This window comes from Oryctolagus cuniculus, chromosome 10 (assembly GCF_964237555.1).
Source record: "Oryctolagus cuniculus chromosome 10, mOryCun1.1, whole genome shotgun sequence".
Taxonomy (NCBI): Eukaryota; Metazoa; Chordata; class Mammalia; order Lagomorpha; family Leporidae; genus Oryctolagus; species Oryctolagus cuniculus.
The window spans coordinates 104,790,731-104,814,672 of NC_091441.1; the positions used below are offsets into that span (position 1 = coordinate 104,790,731).

The following is a 23,942-nucleotide window of genomic DNA, read 5'->3' on the forward strand; positions in this document are numbered from 1 at the left end:
ACTTATTAAAAAAAGTACACAACTTATTTTCCTATACTTGAAAAAAAAAAAAAGGTTATGCTTTTCTAGGAATTAACAGTAAGCAGACTTCATGGTTAGTTCCCCATAGGATTAAAACTTCCATATTATTCCTTCATTTTATAACTTCTGCTAGAAAGCTGTCTTAAATATAACCACTTAACATTTATTTTCAGATTATGAAAGTAGTGCCTGTTTATTTAATGTCAGTAAGAATCTACTGGCAGCCTATGGGAAGGCCCTGCACTGACCAACAGCATAGTTAACAGTATTAGCCTATCATATAGAAAAAGTGATTACGAGTTGTCTTAATGTACACTACCCTATTTTCACCAACTTCTTTAAGGTATAATTCATGTAACACTAAAATTCACCAATTTTCGTGTACGTTTCTCCAACTCCTGACAAGAGCAGCCATGTAACCACAACCACAATGATGACTTGGAGCAGCTGTTTCCCTCCAGCAAGTTCCTTTGCCTCCCTATAGACAACCCTCCCTGCAGCCCAGACCTGAGACCAACGCAGAAACAAAGGCCGCTGGTATGCACTCTGCGCAGTCTGGCTTCTCCCACTGGTGCATCTGAGGTTCCTCACACCACTGGCACGCTCAGCTCTGCACTGCTTTAGACTGCTGAGTAGTACTATTCCATTACCAGGAGTCCCAGAGCCCATTTCAGTGTGGGGAATTACAAACAAATGGAACTCAAAGTGTTTGCATATAGGCTTTTGTACAAACATTAAGTTTTCATGTGTCTTGGGTAAATATCTAGGAGTGGGTTTCCTGGGTCTTGTTGGGTAGGTATAGGTTTATCTTTGTAAAATACTGCCACACCCTCTTCCAAGGTGGAGCAACATTTTTACATTCCCACTAGAAATGCATTAATTTCTCCATTCATGTCCTTGATAGCTCCTGGAACTGTCAATATAAAAAATGTTGGCCATTCTAATGGGTATGGTTTCAATTTGCATCTCTCTAACTCTTGATAATGTAGAGCATCTACATGTGCTTAATTTCGAAATCAGGCCTTCTCTGGTGAATTATTTATAATATTTTGCCTTTTTTTTTTTTAATGTGAAAGCCAGAGCAACACAGAGACAAGAGTCAGAAAGAGAGAGAGAGAGAGAGAGAGAGACCTTCCATATGCTGTTTCACTCCTCAAATGTCTGAATAGCTCAGGCGGGGCCAGACCAAAGCCTGGAGCCTGGGATCCCATCTGGATCTCTCAGATGCACGAGCTACCACCGGCTGCCTCCCAGAGCACACATGGTGTGCAGCCGGATCTGGACAACATAGGGACTGGGACCAACGCACTCCAACGCAGGATGTGGGGATCCCAGGCAGCGTCTTAGCTGCTATGCTGAACACCTGCAACTATCCTGTGTATTTTTCAAAAATCAGATACATGATTTGCAAGTATTTTCTCCCAGTCTGTTGCTTAACAGTATCTTTGAAGGAGCAAGAGTTAATTTTGATAAAACTGAATTTATCTGATTTTTCTTTTATGGATCAGGCTTTTAATATTATAACTAATATATCTTTGCCTAAGCTAAGGTAGCAAGGACCTCCTATGGTTTCTTCCAGAACTTTTAGAATTTATCATTTTCCATTTAGATGCACAACACATGTTAAATTTTTTAAACGATGTGACAAACCAATTAAGGTTCATTTTTTTTTTTTGCATATAGATGTCCAACTGTTTCCACAACACTAAAAATAAACTGTCCTTTCTCGAGATGCTTTAGCATGTTTTTTTTAAAATCGACTGACCACATATGAGTGTATGTAGGTTTATTTATGAATTTCCCATTCTACTCCATTGATCTATCCAGCTACCCTTTTGCCAATACCACACAGTTTTGATTACTGTGCCTTATACTGAGATCTGAATACTCTAATTACTTTTAATCTTTTTCTTCTTGATTGACTGTATATTATAATATTAAATGAACTTTCATTTGGCCTACAGGAGAATGTGTCACTGATTTGCAAGAATTCTTTCTATATTAAGAATACTATATTCTTTTTATTTTTTATTTTATTTTCTTAAAAGATTTATTTGAGAGGTACAGTTACAGACATAGAGAAGGAGACATAGAGGGAAATCTTCCATCCACTGGTTCACTCCCCAAATGGCCACAATGGTTGGAGCTGGGCCAATCTGAAGCCAGGAGCTTGGTCCAGGTCTGCTATGTGGGGGCAGGGGCCCAAGCACTTGGGCCATCTTCACTGCTTTCCCAGGCCACTAGCAGGAATCTAGACTGGAAGCAGAGCAGCTGGGACTCAAACCAGCGCCCATATGGGATGCTGGTGCCACAGGCTGAGACTCACCCTACGACACACAGTGCCGGTCCCAAGAACACTATATTCTTTTCTGTATCATCTCCTATATTTATTTTTCCATTTGTCTATATTACAATTTTGATTCAAATATATATGCATCAGCCATAAACCAAAATCAAGTCTATCACCTTTTTCCTTACAACTCCTGCTTAGAAAGACCAAGATCATTTGATTAGCCAGTTTTTAATTTAATCCTTCACTTATAAATTCTTAATTCACTTGAAATTAAGCCTCTTCCCTAAATATTTAATTGTTCCAAACAATCCATTAAATAATTCTTCCTCTGATACCTTTTGATAATAGAGGAATTTTAAATTATTAGTTCTATCCTTTGTTCTGCACCATTCAGAAAGACCAGCTGAAGAATCAGGCTAGGATACGGAGTTGCCCACGGGGGTATCAGTCCCGATACCACAGGACCACAAGGCAAACACTGACAGGTGTCTTCAATATCAATAACCATGTGGTGCCACGATGAGCCAGGCACTGTGCGAACTGTGCTAAGATCTCAGACACAATCCTAATGAGCCCTCGGAGGGTGTCAAAGAAGGGAGAATTTCAAGGAGAGACAGCACCACTTCCCTCTGTGCCCTGGGCCTGGCCACAGTTCATCTCAACTCACAGAAAGTAACCACCACCTGACTTGTAGCAGGTGGCTTTACCTCATCCTCCAGTGAAAACCATCCTTTTAGAGTTGAGTCTACGGCAAGCAGGCGTCTCACCTTACCTCAAGAAGTGCCCAGAAGAGAAGCACTGCTAAAAACCTGGACTCCAGGTGGCAGAGAAAGGCACACACTATGTTTTAATGCTTTCCATTAGGATTTCATGATTCTCTTTCATCTCCTGCTATAAGGGTGCCTGCCTTTAGAATAACCTTGCTACCTGTCAGCAGACCACTGGAAACCTTCTGAATTTTATGTAAAATTAACTAAGGGTCTGGAAGAGATCCTGAAAGACAGCTCTGAACTTTGTGCATGGACTTAGGACAGACCATCTCAGATACCCAGGAGTCTCTCTATGCCTTGCTTCCTGATGCTGTGTTCAGGACAACACAAGAACTGACCTTTTAAAGAAGGTGACCAATTAACTGCTTTAAGGATCACCAGCTAAGAATTTTGAAGATAATTTAACTTCGATAAAGTAACAAAAAAAACTGTGAAAAGCTTCCTTATCATATGGAAACCTGCTCCCCCATTTCCCCGACAACAGCTAATATTCAGGTTTGGAAAGTCCAAGGACACTCAAATTCTCAACCTACTCTTGCCTCACGAATTAGTAAATTCATTTATATATTTTATTTGAGAAGCACAGAGAGACAGAGAGATCTCCCAACCACTGGTTCACTTCCTAAATGTCCACAACAGCAAGAGGCCAGAGCGAGGAGCCAGAAACTCAATGCATGTCTCCCAGGGCAGCGGGCATCCAGCTACTTCAGCCACCATCTGCTGCCTCCCAGAGTCTGCACTGGCAGGAAACTGGAAACAGGAGCTGGAGCCAGAGGCTGAACTGAGGCTTCCACTGTGGGATGCAGGCGTCCTCATCGGCACCTTAACTACTAGAACATCCACACTAATAAACTCATTTTGATGCTGAAGCTAGATGGTAAATCCAAGACATTTCTATCAAATTATATTTTAAGAACCTGATAATACGGCTGTCCTTCCAAATTAAAATCCACTTCCCCGATCCCCCAAAAACAGGTAAAATTTTGGGGAAAAAACAGCTACTCTGACGCAAGAATATAAGCTTGTAGTTGACTGGTACATCTCATCACGTACATCAGCCCCTTAAGAACTTGTTAAGGGGCCAGCACTGTGGCGTAGTAGGTTAAACCTCTTGCCTGCAGTGCCAGCATCCCATATGGGTGCTGGTTACAGTCCTGGCTGCTCCACTTCCAATCCAGCTCCCTGGTGGTGGCCTGGGAAAGCAGTGGAAGTGCTTGGGCCCCTGCACTGGCATGGGAGACCTGGAAGAAGCCCCTGGCTCTGGCTTCCAGTCAGCCCAGCTCCAGCCATTGCAGCCATCTGAGGAGTGAATAGTAGATGGAAGACCTTTCTCTGTCTCCCCCTCTGTCTGCAACTCTGCCTCCAAAATAAATAAATAAAATTTGTTAAGCCAGTTTTAGTCCTCTAGAAACTAGGTACCACCGAGTACAAAGCCAGGAGTTACACCATGGAACAACGTGATGGAGTGTACCATCTGAGGGCTTCTTCCCCATGCGAAGTCTCAAACTACAGCAGGGACCTCCAAATGTCAGGTAAGAGTTGATACACACTAGCTCTGTTGATAATACAAAACAGATCTATAAACAAAAATGCATCAAACACCAAAGACTACAACTTAAGCCTATTTGACTTTAAAAAATGAAAACAATAGTGTACACTCTAATGACCTGATGTCTCTTTTGGAAACAGCCTCATCTACAACCTTGCCTCCAATTTCCACAATTGCCTTCCCAAGTCACAGCCAGGAAATAAATATAAAACACATAATGAAATTCAGAGGTCCAACAGGTAACACAACAACAATGAATTACAGAGGAGTACCCTAAAGCACAAAAATAAGGACAGTGTTCTACACCTTTACTTTTATACTCCAATGCTTATTCCACCATTGCTTGCACTCATTCTTTCTGTCCAAGAGTGGTAAGCTCACATTTTACTTGCCCCAAACCAAGAAGCAAAGAAGTTCTTCACAGCGGTCAGTAAACACCTCTGAAACTAAATCAGAATATACATGTGTGTGCACTTCTCTAAGAGTGTACAGGAGGCAAGGAAAAGGAGTTATGACATGAGCCTTTGGTCTCTTTAGACCAGGAAGAGCTAGAGAGGATGAACACAATTAGACTTCGCAAAGAAGTTTTTAGAAGAACGTAAATTTTAATTTCCTTAGTTCAGCTCTGTAATATTTACTCATTTAAACAAACATTAAGAGCAAGAAATGTTTACCAGGCAAAGGACCCAGTTAAGACATCAACACAGACACAGCCCACTCACGGAAGGACCTTACTACTGAGCAAGGGAGCTGAGTGAGCCATCTGGAAGCAGTCCCGGCACCATCCCATCCAATTCCAAAGAGGAAGGGCAGTCAGGGAATGAGTCCTCCCAATCTCATCATGCTTTTTTTAAAAGCCATCCACAGCCCCTCCTTTATTTTCATCCAACACACTAGTGTGACTATTCTGTGCGTGGCTACAGCACATGCCAGGATTTAGCTGGATCTACAAAGAGGGTCTACACCATCTGTGTTCCTATTCATCAAATGCTGTGCCACAAATGCTACAATTCAGGGCTTAAAGTAATTTTAAAATAAAAAAAATTAGGTGGTGTTTTTTGCTATACTATATGTCATTTTTTTTAACATATCCCTAATAAAACCTTAAAATCTAGGTAAATCAATGTTTTCCAACAACAAAAATGGATTACATAGAAGGGTGGGAATAAGAAATGAAGGCAGGGAAAGCCAATGTCTGGAATCATGGCTTTTACTAAGCACTAGCCCCATAGGGCAGCCCCTGCCCATTCTCTAAGTCAACAGAACGTGTGAGGATTGGACAGAAGCCACAGCCCTTGATAGAACTGCGCCATTCTGTGTACACATGTGATTGTGCGTGTTTCTCAAGCAGCCACTGTGGGAGTCACAACAGCCTAACGACCACACATGTAACTTCCTGACGCAACAGGACAGGATTTCCCCTGAAAGGGAGACCTGCAGGTAACGGATCCTGCCAGGATCCCCTCAGAGAACGCACAGGAGAGTAACTTGGCACAGCAGTCTGCGTCATACCAGACAAACCTATTCGCCCATACTTTTTAATAGCACTAACTTACTCTCATCTGATCATCTGGAGTTTCTATCCAGCAGCATTTACTGTAAATAACAAGACGCTGGATTCACAGTGTTAGGTTGGCTCTTACTACTGATTATCAGTTTGGAAAACTAGCTTTCTCCCTCAAAAGGATTACACTTCCTGCCTCAAGGAAAAAAAGCTGAGAAACACAAAAGCAGATTTAGTATGTCGACGCTCCAGAGGTCTCCTAGGCTAAGGCTATTCAAGTGAAGATGAGCACATTCGGCATACAATGTGCTTCTGTATTAAGCCAGCTCTCTTCTGTGTGATCTGAAACACTTCTCTCCAGTTCCAAGAAACTAACAGTTATCAAATATATTCAAGCACTGACATTTGTTTTTTATCTAACATTTAAAAAACAGAGAGAAAATCTCCCTATTTAGAAGTCAACCTAGTCCCTCAATACAAGCAGCCGAACACATGTGAAGAAGACAGAGCACAGACCCTGGGCCGGCCCTTCCCTGCCATTTTCCCACCACGGACAATGACAACGCTGCAGAAATTCCCCCGGGGCCAGCACCTTGGATGCTCTCCCCCCATCTCCCACAGAGCCAGCGAGAGGCGGGAAGGAAACGAGGCCACACTCTAAGGTCCAGTGTCCCTCTAGGACAGCGGCCGCAGCAGCATGAAACCCTAAGGCATTCTGGGATCTCTGTGAAGGGGAAGCGCTGAGCGTGACCTCTGATGCACGCAAGGCTGACGATGTGTCTGCTGTTCCGTGAAGAACTTCACATGTATTCATTCATGTAATCTCAACAATCCAAAGTCAGGAAGGACTGCTTCAATTCACAAACGGAGGCAAGAGCAGAGAGCCAGCGAGGTGGGCAGGGGAGACAGGCAGGGCTGGGCCCACAGCTCTGGAGAAGCAGAGGCCTCACGGGGGTGCAAGTGGGCCAGAGGTCCCTAGGCAGAGCCGGGCCTGGGCTGTGACTAAGAGCAAGAAGCCAGCGCTGCACGAGCGGAGGGAGGCGCGGTGAGGGGAGAAACGAGCAGCCCAATCCTGCGGGCTGCTGTGGCCACCTTGGCGACTCTGGTTTGCTTCTATGAGGTGGGAAGTGTTTGAGGAGGTGCAAGGAGTGACAAGGTCAGACGTCAACTTTATAAGGAACAGTGAATGGTGTGGTGGTTACCTGCAGGTTCCCCACCACCCACTCAAGGAGCTCCCCTCTCCTTGCTGCTCTTATCAAAATTCCTGCTCGCCCTCACTCAAAGCCCCAGGCCTCTTCTCAGCTGGGTTTTCCATCCCTGAGAATTGTGGCAGCCTGGAACAGAGAAAACCTGAACCCACAAACCTCCTTTCCTGCATCTTCTCTCTAGCATACACCTGCTCATGCCACTCAGCCTGTCACACACTCAGGCTCAAAGCCTGGGCTCTGCTTTGATATGCTGATGAATATTAACTTCTGACATGTATTCATATTAGCAGGAATATAATGGCCAACTGTACACACCTCTGTCATTCCACACAGGATTTCAGACATACAGCAGGGACCCACTGCAAAACAAACCAACAAAACACCTTTCTGAAAAACAGAGTCCCAGAGAACTGCGAACACGCCACGATGGCCCCCAAATGACGAAAGTGATCTGGACTGAGCTGGCGAGCTGCCAACCTTCTTTCTGCCTTGCAGGACACCAGGGGACACCCTCGCCAGAAGCTGCAGCGGAAGGCAGGGGTGCAGGATGGCCTTGGGCCCCCCATACAGAAAAGGTCAGGCAGTCAACACAGCAGGGATCCCCAGGGGCATCCGGCTGGAAGTTCCGCACACTGGTTCTGGGGACACAGATCCCAGGGAGCATTCAGAAGGCTTCCACTTATTCCTAAATGAGCACAGACCAACAGTGGGACTCAAGGAAAGGCAAAAAAATAATAAGCTTCAATTACTGACGTCATAAAGAAAGAAACATCATTCACTTCCAGAAACTAAACAAATTAATTTTTTTCCAAATACTTATTCCTTGAAAAGTATTACAATTAAAATACTGGGGATCTATGCATTTTTCCAACAATATATAAAAACATCTGATTCTTTAGATTAGAATCAGCAGTAGGCAAAGCTGGATACACATCAGAATCCCAAAACAGCTTCCGGATAAAGACATCACTTATGAGACCTTTGGAATCACAATTTCTAAGAGTAGGGTCCATGCCCTTAATTAACCTTCCTTGATCTCCTCCAGGTAAAAATGATGGATGGCGACCACCAAGAACCACCAATTTAAATCTTACCACACCACTATTAGAGTAAACAACATTTTTCAAAATAGAATCAACACACTTCATTTGATCTGAGCCTAGTAACACAGTGCAAACAACAAACAAGGTAACAAAAAATGCAAGGTAACAAAAAATTTAAAAAAAACCACAAACGATTTCTATATTTTTCAGGCCCTTCAAAACATTTTAAAATCAACAGCTGAGTTAACATGAAAAAGCTACTATGGTACCTACTGATTACACCAACCAAGCATGTTTTATGTTCAAGAAGCTTTATCACAAGTATTACATTCAATAACTGTTTATCTGTAAAACTCAAAAGATTTTACCTGATGCACAGAATCTCTGCCACCTGCTGTTGTAATCCTTAATTATGCAACACTGACATTATAAAGCTTCTACACCATGAATAAAAACTGATTCTAAATGAACGTGCTTTTTATTTGTAGATGGGTTCATGCCAGAACTTATCTTCAACTGAAGTTTCAGAAATACCTGTTGTTTCTCACCGACAGGAGAAACTTCAGGAAGCTCAAGGAAAGATTTTCATTTTGTTCCTTTTGGTTTTCTATGTCAAGTGGCAATGATACAGTTGTCTAAGGTATCTTTCAGAGTGTGTGTAATTGTTCACTTGGCAGCTTGGATGTGAAAGGTGTGTACTTCATTGCCAAGGATCTGTTGCTTATTTCTTGACAATTTAGTATTATACCAGCAACGATGGCTGGGAACATTTATTTTTAGTAAGACTTACGGATGTACTACTTTAAGGCACCAAACTTTCCCTATCCATAGAAGAGGTACAAAGCATTCCTTTACATGGATACTCCCCAAGTATGTGACAGAAACCTGACGTCTTCTAACCCAGGATCCATCAGGTCCCATACATCCAAGCAGCAAGTAGTACACGAGTTAAGCAACACACAAGTCAACCAGATTCTGACTCTGGCAAGAGAAGGTCCAAGTCTGCAAACGCTGAAACATCACTCAACACCTGCCTCTAGCAAGATTTTGAGATGCGAAATGAAACTGCACATTCAGATTTGGGGTGGCTCGGGAAAGGCTGTGAAGGCAAGCACACTGACAGCTTCTCTGAAATAAATCTGAAGAAACAGCTAGGAGTTACCAATTCATGATATAAACTCCAAATACAGATGTGTATCAACCAAAGAGAAGTTTCTCATTCACTTAGGTCCTTCTGAAATAGTTCAAAGTTGCATCACAAAGGCACAGCAGCTTAGAGCACTACCTGCCAAGACCCTTCCGAAAGTTTCCCCTGAGAAAACATTTTAACAACTGTATACACAACATGACAATCCGATTTCTTTTGGCAGCTACATCCTTTTTCCAAATTCTCTAGAAGACATGAAACTAACGAACCTACTGAGGAGATACTTTCTCACAGAAAGTAGAGGGCAAAAAAGGACTGCTACAACTCTTGCCTGGAATGGCAAGATTTCTAAACTGATATATTATATAAATTATGAGTAGCATATGGGGGGGGGGGGCAGTGCTGTGGCGCAGTAGGTTAATCCTCCACCTACAGCACCAGCATCCCATATGGGCTCCAGCTCTAGTTCCAGCTACTCCTCTTCCAGTCTAGCTCCCTGCTGTGGCCTGGGAAAGCAGTAGAAGATGGCTCAAGTCCTTGGGCCCCTGCACCCATGTTTTGGGAGACCCAGAAGCAGCACCTGGCTCCTGGCTTCAGATCGGCGCAGCTCTGACCATTGCAGCTATTTGGAGAGTGAATCAACGGACGAAAGACCTTTCTGTCTCTCCCTCTCACTATCTGTAACTCTACCTCTCAAATAAATAAATAAAATCTTTTTTTAAAAAATGAGAAGCATATAAACAGCCAAGAATACCCCAATTTATGTTTCACTAATCTACCTTATCAAAAGGCAATGCAATTCATTTTGGACAACCAGAAAGCCATTTTTGGATACACATATGCAGTAACTAAAGAATCAAGCTGTTTAAGGACACAATTCTAAGAAGTTTCTATAGTCTTTATGAGATCCTAAGGCTTCATGAATGAGAATAAGAACCACTACTATGGGGCAGGTGTTTGGTCTAGCAGTTAAGACATCAACTGGGACACCCATGTCCCACCTGGAGTACCAGGGTTCAATGTCCACCCCCAGCTCCCAACTCCAGCTTCCTGCTAATGTGAATCCTGGGGAACAGCAGTGATTGATCGAGTTACTGGGTTCTGGGGCCAGCAGTGTGGCATAGCAGGTTAAGCAGCCACTTGCAATGCTGGCATCCCATATGAGCACTGGTTCCACTCCTGGCTGCTCCATGTCTGATCCAGCTCCTTGCTAGAACAGATGATGGCTTAAGTACCTGAGCTCTTGCCAGCCACATGGAAGACCGGGATGGAGTTCTGGGCTCCTGGTTTTGGACTGGCCCAGCTCCAGCATTGCAGCCATTTGGGGAATGAACCAGCAGATAGAAGATCTCTCTTTGTCTCTTCCCACTCCTTCTAACTCTGCCTTTCAAATAAATAATTTTTTTTAAGTTATTGGGTTCTGCCACCCAAATGAGATACCTGGATTGAGTCCCCAGCTCCCAGTTCTGGCCTGGTCCAGTCAGTGGAAGAAGTATCTATCTCTGTCTCTCTCCAAAAAATAAAAATAAAAAGAGTCATACTCTAAAATAAATACAAATACCAGCTATGTTAACACGGTGCAGGCTAAATGCTGTCAGCTCTGGGAGGACACTGTATGTTTGGTGACTATCCGTTTGTTTTTGTTTTTGACAGGCAGAGTTAGACAGTGAGAGAGACAGAGACAGAGAGAAAGGTCTTCTTTCCGTTGGTTCACCCCCAAAATGGCCACCACGGCCAGCGCGCTGCGCCAATCGGAAGCCAGGAGCCAGGTGCTTCCTCCTGGTCTCCCATGCGGGTGCAGGGCCCAACCACTTGGGCCATCCTCCACTGCCCTCCCAGGCCACAGCAGAGAGCTGGACTGGAAGAGGAGCAACCCGGACAGAATCCAGTGCCCCGACCAGGACTAGAACCCGGGGTGCCAGCGCTGCAGGCGGAGGATTAGCCAAGTGAGCCGCAGCGCCGGCCGACTACCTGGTTTTAAAACTGTTTTTCTCAGAATGCAGTCCAGGAAGGACATTTGTTAGCACGCATCTGAACAGTGCATCCCTACCACAATGGCCTTCCTCGCAGACCATATCCGGTATTAGTACTAAAAGTAAAGGAAAAATCACTACACACAATCTAAGGAGCATCCAGTCTGACACCACCTGCCTCACGGACAATGAATACATATATATGTATTTTCAAATTTTAAATTTTGAAATAATCATGGATGAACATGCCTCTCCCACCCCCTGAAAAACCCCACATTTAGATAAGGAAGTCCTACAAGTTCTTCACTCACTTTAAGATGCTAACACCTTAACTAGAGTACAATAGCAAAGCCAGAAAACTGACACTGGTAATGTCACAGGGTTTGCTCAGCTTTCATTTTCAGATGCTCTTCTCTGTATGTTCAGAGTTTGTGATTTCATCACGTGTACACCTGTAACTGCCGCCAGATTCAGAAGTGTTCCATCATCACAAGGCTCCTTCATGCTACCCTTCTGTAGCCGTGCTACCCACCACGATCTCTAACCCCTGGCAACCACGCTCTGTTCTCCATCTTTATAAATTCTGGCATGTCAAGGTAACTGTATAGATGAAATTATATAATGCACTGGGGGCTGGCGCTGTGGCCCAGCGGGTTAAAGCCCTGGCCTGAAGCGCTGGCATCCCATATGGGCGCCGGTTCGAGACCCAGCTGCTCCACTTCCAATCCAGCTCTCTGCTATGTCCTGAGAAAGCAGTATAAGTTGGCACAAGTCTTTGGGCCTCTGCACCCCTGTAGGAGACCTGGAAACAGCTCCTGGCTCCTGACTTCGGATCGGCACAGCTCCAACCATTGCGGTCAATTGGGGAGTGAACCACTGGATGGAGGACCTCTCTCTGCCTCTCCTTCTCTCTCTGTGCAACTCTGACTTTCAAATAAATAATCTTTAAAAGAAAAAAAAATTACATGGCATATAATCTGAGATGGGCTTTTTTTTCCCCCATACAGCACAATTTCCTTCAGATCTATCCAAGTTGTCTTATCAGTAGTTTGTTCATTTTTATTGTTACATAGTAGTCCACAGTAAGGTAATACTGCAGTCTAACCATTCACCCTTTGAAGGACATCTGGGTTGTTCAGTTTATACTCCTTATAAGTAACATTGCTATAAGCACCCATGTACAGGGTTTTATGTGAACACAGGTATTTATTTACGTGGGATAAACACTAAGGAGTGCAACCAGAGACTTGTATGGTCAGTATACTACTTAGTTTTATAAGACAATGACAAACAGCTATCTTAAGTGGTTTTATCAGTGATTTCTCTCCTTTTTTGTCAAAATTATATTAGCTATTCTAAGTTCTTTGCCCTTCCATACAAACTTTAGAGTAACATCATTGGGGCCAATGCCGTGACATAGCGGGTAAAGCCGCTGCCTGCAGTGCCAGCATCCCATATGGGCACCGGTTTGAGTCCTGGCTGCTCCACTACCGATCCAGCTCTCTGCTATGGCCTGGGAAAGCAGTGGAAGATGGCCCAAGTTCTTGGGGCCCTGCACATGCATGGAAGACCCAGAAGAAGCTCATGGCTGCTGACTTCGGATTGGCGCAACTTTGGCAGTTGCAGCCACCTGGGGAGTGAACCAGTGGATGGAAGACCTCTCTCTCTCTGCCTCTCTGTAACTCTGCCTTCAAACGGTTAGATGAATTTTTGGAAAAACAAAACAAAAAAAAGAACAATGTTGTCTACAAAAATCTTGCAGCCTTTTGATAGAACTATATTAAACCTATAGATCAGAATGACATCTACATTTTGTTATCTTCCAATTCAGGAACATGTATGTCTCCCCATTTATTTTGGTCTTCTTTGATATCTTTCATTAGCATTTTGTCATTTTCACAGTAAATGTTTCTGTTAGATGTGTTGAGATCGATACTCAAGTATTTCATCTTCTTTGCCATGACTTTCAATAGCATCCTTTTAAATCTTGGTCTTCACACATTTGTGATTATTGTTATAGAAATACAATTGATTTTTCTGTGTTGATCTTGTAACTGTGATTCAAGTATTAGTGATAGCCATTTTTCTCAAGATTCCTTTAGGTTTTCTATGCAGAAAATTACATCATCTCCAAGTTAAAACATTTGTATTTCTTCCTTTCCAAACCTGTATGCCTTTGAGTATCATGTGAAGTGACAGCAGTACTTGTAAATCCTTGCCTTGTTCTGCACTCAGGAGAGCATCCAGTCTTTCATCAAGGTTAACCAAGTTTTTGCACATGCTCTTTATTAAATCGAAATTGTTCCTTCCTATTCCTGCTTTACTATAAATAGGTAAAGGGTAGTATGTGAATGTTGGGCAAATACAGACTCATGAAGAACCCTTGGTTTCTGCATGCTAATACATGTGAGAATACATACAACAGCTCTGGATAGCCTCCATTAAATGCTGAACTACAAATATGAGAAATACAGTAGAAGAGTGTGCAAAGATTTTTTTTTGCTGATTTTTCCAAAAGCTACATACATTTCATTTAAGTTCACTGTATTAACATGGAGTCATGTTTTAAGTACTTTGGCTTTCAATGACATCTACTAAATAATCAGTAATAATAAATTTAAGCAGAGACCCTTTCATTTATCTCTGAAAGAGTTTTCCCAATAACTAAGAAATATCTAATACAGGGGTTTTCAAGTCCGGAACTGTAATATCCTGAGAAGACGCCCAATCTCAAGTGAAATGGCAAAGTTCTCAATACAAAATCTAATTCATTTTAACTTAAAAATAAACTTATAATAGGAAGTAGAAAAAAGCCATAAACAATATCAAAGTTTTACAACTATTAAAAGTTTTAGATCTATAATATACAGTTTCCCCAATTTAGAGTTTCCATAATAAAGAAAAGTTTAAAGCACAGTTTATTTTTTTTTTATTTGAAAGTCAGAGTAACACAGAGAGAGAAGGAGAGGCAGAGAGAGAAGTCTTCCATCCGTTGGTCTACTCCCCAACTGGCTGCAACAGCTGGAGCTGCGTCGATCCAAAGCAAGAGCCAGGAGCTTCTTCCGGGTCTCTCATGCAGGTGCAGGGGCCCAAGCGCCTGGGCCATCCTCTACTGCTTTCCAAGGCCATAGCAGAGAGCTGGATTGGAAGTGAGGCAGCCAGGACTCAAACTGTGCCCATATGGGATGCTGGCACTGCAGGCGGTGGCTTTACCTGCTACGCCACAGTGCCGGCCCCTAGTTTAGTTTTTAAAGAGTAAGGTCTTTCCTAACACTGCTTTGAAAAGAATCCTACTTCCCCAGAAACTGATTCAGAGCCTCACACGATCAGGCCACCCACAGGGCAAGCAGCAAGGCACCCATCAGCTTCAGCAAAGGCATGGAGCGGGCATCAGCTCAGCAGCACAGGTTCATTCCCCTGCCCAATACCTCGCGGGGTAAACCGCTACAGCAAGCAGCAGTAACGAGCTCTCCCGCGTACACTGCTGAACTACAGTCTCTACCACAGAAATGCCAAGCCTGCAAGGATAAATTCCAGGGTTTTTCATGCAAATCATTTTTCCTCTTTCCTTTCTAACTCAGGTCAACTTCATACACTATCTCAGAAGCCCATCACTGCCCATGATCCTGACACCCTCTTTCTCCCTGCATCCCTAGACATGACAGAAAAGGTAGACCACGTTGATCACATGGAAAGAGGACACGAGAGCCCTAAAACCTAGCGGGCAGCTGCTTCTGTGGTATTTCTAGAGGCCAGAATGCGAACAGGAAGGAACAGCATCAAGACAACTGTCAGAGGGTAACCAAGCTGGAACTTCTCCTGGCCCAGAGCTCTACCACAGCACCAACATGCCCGAAAGACACAGGTCCAGGCAGGAGGAATCACTAGGAACAGAGACAGGATGGAGCCCAGGGGTCTGTTCAAAAGCAAGAACAGAGGCCAGGCTTTCCTACGCGGCCACGCCCTGTCCTCTCCCATTTCCACTGGACACAGACTACAACTCTCAAACACCGTGTTCACAGACAGGCTATCTAGGAATATGAGAAACAGAGATGAACAAACAAGTAACATCGCCAAAGCCTAGAAAAACGAGTACCAGAGAAAGAAGAATGAACCCCCAAGAAACCCATTACATAAGCTGCCTCCAGAAGTGTTAAAAAATGAAAAAACATGCCACAAAGCATCAAGCAAACAGAATCCCACCAAAACACAGAGTCTAAGACTTTTCACTGGCAATGCTGGAAGGAAAAAGATGACAAAAAATATGTAAAAAATGTATACACAAAGTTGACAGGAAAATGAATTTTACTACATATTTCTATTACCAAATTGTCATTCAAATATGAGGACACTTTTAGACAGACCAGGGAATTTTTCACAAATCCTCTCTGAAAGATTACAAAGAAAACAAAGTAAAAATAACCCAAGTGAAGGTTAGGGGGGGTTGACAACATTGTAAAATGAAGTAAAAATTTACTGCAAACAAGAGGACAGCACATTTTTAATATTAAAGGGAAGTGAAAGTAAACTGTGGTTATTAGTAGGGTGGGAGAAACAATATGGATACTGATTAACTCTGGACATTAAGAGTGGATACCAATACAAAGAGAAAAAAACTACCTCTTGTAACCACTGTGGTAGGAAGGGTAAAGAACCCTTAAATAATTTAAGAAATATGGGAAAAGGTAATACATAATAAGGCAATTGAAAACCAAAATAAGGTAACACAGAGGACAGCACAGACCAGGTAAAGGCGTCGTCTGCAGTGCCGGCATCCCATTTGGGCGCTGGTTTGAGTCCCAGCTGCTCTACTTCTGATCCAGCTCTCTGCTAAGGTCTAGGACAACAGCAGAAGATGGTCCAAGCGCTTGGGTCCCTGTACCCATGTGGGACACCTGGGGGAAGCTCCTGGCTGTTGTGGCCACCTGGAGAGTGAACCCACAGATGGATGACCCCTCTCTCGCTCTCTGCTTCTGCCTCTCTGTACATCTGCCTTTCCAATAAATAAATAAACCTTAAAAAAAAAAAAAAAGATTGACTCAGAATAGATCCAGAATACATTCTGTTTAAAAGAGATAAACCTGGCACCACTCTTGTGGTTTAGCAAGTAAAGCTGCTGCCCGTGACACCGATATCCCATATGAGCGCCAGTTCATGTCCCCACTGCTCCACTTCTGATCCAGCTCCCTGCTAATGGCATGGGAAAAGCAGCAGAAATGGCCCAAGTGCTTGGGCAACTGTACCCATGTGGGAGACCTAGATAAAACTCCTGACTTCAGCCTGGCCTAGCACGGGCCATTGCAGCCATCTGGGGAGTAAATCAGATAGAAGATCTCCCTCTCCCTCTCTCTTTCAAAATAAATAAATGTTACACAAACAAATAGCCACTATAATTGGTATAAAGATAAATATTATATTTTAAGAGAGATAAACTTTAAATAATGACAAAACAGAACACAATAAGAATTTATATTGATGAAAGCTATAGCTTATCATATAAAGTAAATTATAAAATTTAATATACCTAACATAGTGTTAAAATACTTGTAACATATATGAGGCAAAAAATTAAGTGAACTACAAAATTCACAAATTACAGACTAGTATAATTCTCTAAGAAAATGACAGATTAGGTTAAAAACAAATATACAGGGGAATAAACTGTACAATGAACAATTTTGATTATGCATAAATCTCTGTATGCAAGAATAAAAATATCTTATTTACACAGGGAATAATCAACATAGTAAAAATTATGTGTTAGACTACAAAGGAAATCTACAAATACTTCCCAATGCAGAAATTGATTGAATGTATTTATTAACTTCTATGTATTAAAATTAGAAATTAAAAACCAGTTAAAGGATAAGTAAATCTATCCATTTTGAATTTAACAAAAAACTTCCTAAGTAATTTTGGGTTACATAAGGAATCAAACAATAAAGATAAACTTCAGCAATAAATGAAGTCCTCAGGATACCATCAGAGATGGTGGGAGCCAGCAAATGCATTTGTTAGAAATCCAGACAGTAAAGAAATAAGATTTTGATTTTGGGGACTGGTGCTGTGGCAGGTTAAGCCTGCGCCGGTTCAAGTCCAGCTGCTCCACTTCTAATCTAGCTCCCTGCTGATAGCTTGAGATAGAAGTAGAAGATGGCCCAAGTGCTTGGGCCCCTCTACCCACATGGAAGACTCAGAAGAAGCTCCTGGCTCCTGGTTTCAGATCGGGACAGCTCCAGCCATTGTGGTTATTTAAGGAGTGACCAATGGATGAAGATCTCTCTCTGTCTGTCTCTCTCTCTCTCTCTGTCTCTGACTCTGCCTCTCAATAAAATAAATAAATAAATCTTTAAAAAAAAGAGTTTGATTCTAGACACTGAGAAAGAATAAAAATAAATAACCTCAAAGATCCTAGAAAAATATAAATGTAAAAAAAAAACCAACATAGCAGTTGATAAGCAAAATCAAACTCTGACTCTCTGAAGAGTAGTAGAATAATTCCTAAACTCCCAATGCTGAGAATCCGTATTAACATTTGCTTATAAAACTGAACCTACATTTTTTTATTTAGCAGCATCTGGCAATTAATGCAATGACAGATTTTTAATTTTAGTATTCATCATTTTCTTAAAAAAAAAAACTATGGAAAAAAATCACTAATTATTTCTGTATGATAAACTCATTGTATATCAACAGAAACGTGTCCATTTCTTACAAGCAATTCTATATTTCAAGCACATAATTATACAAAATGAATCAAGATAAATATAAATATCAAAATTGAAAAGTTTATCCATGAATTCCACCCAATCTTATTTCCAACATAAAGTAACCATTTATCAGATTGGTGAACATCCTCCCAATTTTCTTCTGCTTTATTGTAATTTTTTAAGTTTTATTATGCAATACTTCAGAAGGAGAAAAAACGATTACAACGAACATTTGTGTCCCCACCACCCAACCTAGAAAGTGAAGACCACCACCAGTTCAGCTGAAAGCCTGCGGACATGCCCGTCCCTCCGAAGCAATCTATCTTGCTCTCCTCGTTTCCTACATGTGCGTGCATCCCTTCATCTATTTCTAATTTTTTTTCTAGCAATGCTATAATAGTACAGTTATTCTTCCCCAATTTACTTTTTTTCCCTTTAAACATTGTCCTTGCTAAACCTAGTCATGCTGACAAGCATGTTTCATTTTTCATCAATGTATAGAACATGCCCTATTGATGTACATTCAACAATGTTGTTAAAAACATTCTTTAAAAATCCCTTGAACAGGAGTAAAAGAACAGCTTGGTCCTAAGAAGTGTGCATCTTTCTTTAGCAGATGGTCATATTTTCTTCTACATGGTGTTATAAGCTCCTGAGGCTCTGTGGTCGTTTTGCCTGACTTCAGTTTTTCCCAATGTGAAAATATGAAACAGTCTCTTAGAGTGATTTTACCTTGCCTTTCCCTGTACTAATGAGGCGGAGACATTAGTGTTTTTTGCAAATTCCTGGTTTCATTTTCTGATTAGAGTGACCCCACCAGTCAAAAATCTCTGGCTCAAATATCCTAATCAAAGTCTTTGGTGAAGCCTAGTTATCTAAGTACAAAGAAACCATTCAGCAACCTTTCTTTTCCAGAAACAACAGTCTAAACTCAGTGCCTTAGCACAGAGCACTGAGCATCACACACCACCATTCTTCAAAGCTGACGGAGCCTCTGTCACTAATCTTCTCTAACTTGTATTCAAATGATCAGAATGCAAATAAAAAAACTTTTATCTATGAAGTCTGACATCATGTGCATGTAGTACCGGGATGTATTTTTCCAAGATGAAACTTACAAATGAAGTTGACTGTACCTTCAGATCAATAAATCCTTAAAACCTTAAAGTAAATTCCTTCACCATCTTCCAGAAATATCTAATCCCAAGGGGGAAAGCAGTAAACACTTCTCCCACAAGTAGATTACTCTTGACAAATGAGAGGGAACACAGCTCTGGGAGTGACAGGGCAGGGCATCTGGGAACACCAAGGGCTACAACTACTCCAGAACACAACATGTTGCAGGTACTATGTATGCCAGGTCCATTCTAAACAATGAAATGGACAACCACCTCCACACAGGTCACTGTGAAAAGTAAACAAGATAATATGAGAATGCTGTATCTGTATCAGATTTCATTACATTTTAGGAATGCAGAACTGGAACAAAGAGAAGTCAAGTATCTATTCAAATTCACAGTTAATAAATGATTCCAATACCCAAATCCTTGTGCTGCACTGTAATATTCATAGTACTTCTCTAATACAGGTTTCCAATGACTGCTAAAGGATATTCACAGGAAGGAGATGATAGTTCTAGGTTCCCAGAAATACCCAAAACATGAAAAGTCCTCAGATCTTCAGAAAAAAATGACAAGGAGCAGATGACAGGGGACCTTAAACAGCATCACTCATTTTCCTTTGTGCTGACAAATCTACTTTAGAAATTTGCCATTTAAAGTTTGAAATAAACCAACTCTTAGCTTTAGGTATACAGGGCATTCATGAAATTCCACGCGTTAAGATATACATAATCAAAATTGTCTTAGAAGTCATTTTTTAGGTCAACAGTCAATTTAACCAACAAAAACAATAGCTGGTAGAATTCAAGTGGGCAAATAGTGGAGAGAAGATTACCTACCTACTGCAGGTGCATCATACTCATCCCCAAGCAGAATTTCTGGAGCAGAATATGCAAGAGATCCACAGCTTGTCGTGAGCTTCTTCCCTGGTTGAAATTTGTTGCTGAAACCAAAGTCTGTCAACTTTACAAGACCTTGTTTTTCAAAGAAGACTACATTCTCTGGTTTTAAGTCTCTATGAACCACATGGAGTTTATGACAATAAGATATAGCATGAACTATCTGAGCAAAGTACTTCTTGGCCAAGTCTTCATTAAGACCTTCCTCGTGTTTCATTATGTAATCAAACATATCTCCTCCATCCCCAAGTTCTAGAATAAGATACAGTTTGGTCTGAGTGTCAATAACTTCATAAAGGCGTACGATGTTAGGATGTTGCACCAATTTCATGCATCTCACTTCCTGGAAAAGATGGCCAGTGGCTAGTGTGTCCAGCTTTGTCTTGTCAATAACTTTTACTGCCACCTTTTCACCTGTAAACACATGCCTGGCAAGTTTAACCACTGCAAAATGACCTCGACCCAAGGTTTTATCCAGATCATATAATCCAGCAATCTTTCCATCATATCCTCGCTTGAATCCTGCCATGCTGGTCAACAGAAGGCAAAATATTTAGGGTGTCTGAAACAGATCTTCTCATATAAGAATACCAGATGAAAATATGGAATTCATTTTCAATCTCATCAAGGACATCTACAAAATAAGAGAAGAAAGAAAAGTCAATTTCTGTAACTTTTCCTTCTATAACATACTTTGTCTTTTCACATTTCAATAAAAGCTTGAGGTAAATAAACTGAGCCATAAAATGAGTCAAGGTAATTTGCAAGAATGAATTGCTATATTTACAGTTTACATTTTACACTGAGAATTTAACTACCATACTAAATTTTACAAACTGAAAAAATTAATAATTTTATGGAAGCAACTCCTTGGTGATGTCAGTAGTAAAAAAACTGGCATTTGATGAGCTATGTTTAAAGACAAGTATTTTCCAAAAGTAATTTCAAGTAATGTCTTGAAAAAAAAGGCAACAGTAGACGAGAAAGAGAAAACACAAAGAGTGAACATCTGGACAAAACTCAATAATTTTTTACCTGCTGTCGCCAGATTTGCAATATTTCAAGTGGAGTAAAAGAAAAGAAAACTACCCTTTAGCAAGACTTCTCTAACCCTCCCAGCTAGAACTACCTTCTCTGTATCTCCAAAGTGCCTGGTGACACCTGCACACCGTGTAGTCTCAGAGATCTAAGCACACCACCTGTTTCCAGGATGGCAGGTTCCTGACAGCATTCTACTCCACCATTCTATTTTGTTCTTCTCCCAGCAACTACAACAGGGTTTACAACTAGCAAGCAGGTCTTCAAAACTGTTTCCTTACATTTTGGAATGCCAACTTTCATCTAAAAGGTTTATGAGACAACTGTTTCATTTGGTATCACTAGTGCCAGGAACATGCCTGGCACCTAGCCGGTGCTTAATAAATATATACTGACTATAACTCACTCTTCGTACTTTATTATCATTTTCCAACTCTATATAACCCACCACAACCTGCTTACATGTCAAGGATAAATAAGCAGGCATTCTTTTTTATTTATTTCTTTATTTTTTGACAGGCAGAGTGGACAGTGAGAGAGAGAGACAGAGAGAAAGGTCTTCCTTTGCCGTTGGTTCACCCTCCAATGGCCGCCGCGGCCGGCACACTGCGGCCGGCACACCACGCTGATCCGATGGCAGGAGCCAGGTGCTTCTCCTGGTCTCCCATGGGGTGCAGGGCCCAAGCACTTGGGCCATCCTCCACTGCACTCCCTGGCCACAGCAGAGAGCTGGCCTGGAAGAGGGGCAACCGGGACAGAATCTGGCGCCCTGACCGGGACTAGAACCTGGTGTGCCAGTGCCGCAAGGCGGAGGATTAGCCTAGTGAGCCACAGCGAGCAGGCATTCTTATGGACCACTTAAATCTTAAAGAACATTTGATTTTAAAGATCAAAATTCATATGGTATCCAGAACTCTCAGCCTTTACATAATGTAAATTACAAACAGACACAGGTTAATGTAGGTGGATCCTGACTCAGAGAAACAAATAAATGCATCAAATGATACAAATTAAGATATAAATCTCAGAGGCTTAACTGCCACTTTCATTTTTTCCAACTAGAATTTGATAGAACTGGACCAAGAAAGCCAATGAGGACCATGGCAGCCCCAAGGCGACCCTAGCAGTGCACATCCACCTGCTCCAGGAAACCCTCTCCTGGAGCTGCCGGCAGCAGGTGCATAGTCTCAGCTACACATTACTAAGACCAGGACTAACAGTATTTAACCTCTATTGGTGAAAATACACCAAGGAACTAAATTTTAAATACAACAAGGTAGTTTTTTTCTTCAGAAAGCATAAACACTGCATTCCTTTATATTTCATCTTCAGAACAGGGAGAAACTAAGCTTTAACAGGTACTTGCACAAAACGAACCAAACTGGATTGCATCATCGAATCAACAATCCTGAAAAGGCAGCCTGAGTCTCATTTTCATAGCCAAGGAAACAGATTCTGTTCTCAGGTACACGTGACTTACATCATGTGCAAAAGCTGAAGATCCAAACCTAATTCAGGTTTTGAAGCCCACACTGTTTATAAAACATTCGACCACTCCAATCAATGCTATATTTAGGATGACAGCAATATCTTTAGAGTAAAAAGAAGCAAGAAGTCATTCTCACCTCAGAAATTACCTGAATCACATTAACTAGCAGTCTATCAAAAACTGGATGTATTACAGACTCAACAAGTCAATGTCAGCAAGTTTACAGACATGCTTTTTATATGTTAGCCATGATTGATAATAGCACTGCTGTTCCCTGGTGAACATCACACGCCAGTCACACACCGAATGCTTTGCCTCATCCTCATGTCACCTCACAACTGTCCTCAGAGACCGCAATGATAAGCCCTACTTTGAGGCACAGAAAGCCTCCGTACCATGGCCTATGATACAGGTCCAATATGTAAAAGACCTGGGAGTCAAACCCAGGCAGTCTGACACCAAGGCTGTGCTTCTCAACCCTACACTATGCTGATTCTGCAAACTCATTTCAAAACTAAATTAATCCTGTTCCTATCAAGATTAAACCTGTAGGCCATAAAGGTGTTGGAGGGGAAAAAAGCCAATTTCTTCCATACTGTGCTTTTTCCCCGTCATCTAGGCTAGTAATTTTAATGATAATAATTTAATGATTTTAATTAACAGGGAAATCCAAATAGAAAGAACTCCCTTTGTTTGGATAGCAGCTCCCCCCAAAAAACATAAATTTTTGAAAACAAAAACTTAGGCTAACTCCAGGGGACAGGAAGATCTTTAAATCTCTAACTGCAATTAATTCTAAGGGCTGTAATTACTCCTAAAATCCTACCTAAAGGTGTCTATTTTTCTACTGCACAAGCTTCCAAAACAGATTCCTTCAGGCTACCCTAACTTAGAAAATTTTTATTCATCTACACCTATCACTCTAGTTTACTTGTGTTCCTAGAAAGTGGTATACAAACAAAATTTGAAAAATCAATCTGAGGTTTTCATTAAAACCATTTTATTTCAAATAAATGTTTTAAAAGCCTTTTTTCAGGGTCTCAGACACCCAGAGACAATCACTTAACACCTTGATGCTTCTTTTCTCAGATCTACACCAGAAAAAGGGCAAAATGAAATAACTTTTAATTCGCTGGTGAGCTCATGGAAAGAACCTAACAGTGCCTTCACAATGACA

General features: G+C 41.6%; 1 protein-coding gene across 6 annotated transcripts in view; it reads right to left on the reverse strand.

The window, feature by feature from the left end:
• The window catches only part of SNRK (SNF related kinase), a 62,369-nt gene that overhangs the window by 22,884 nt on the left and 15,543 nt on the right, over positions 1–23,942 (reverse strand). For 3 of the 6 annotated variants that reach the window (XM_008260225.4, XM_070050958.1, XM_070050959.1), the window contains one exon: positions 20,179–20,872. The exons of 1 other annotated variant lie outside the window; for it this stretch is intronic. In XM_008260225.4, the coding sequence (XP_008258447.1) occupies positions 20,179–20,767 (589 nt within the window). In that variant the 5' untranslated portion in view covers positions 20,768–20,872. Of the gene's footprint in view, positions 1–20,178; positions 20,873–21,273; positions 21,297–21,367; positions 21,479–23,942 lie in introns of those variants that run through there. 2 more of the 6 variants (XM_051851858.2, XM_051851859.2) reach the window with 2 other exon arrangements.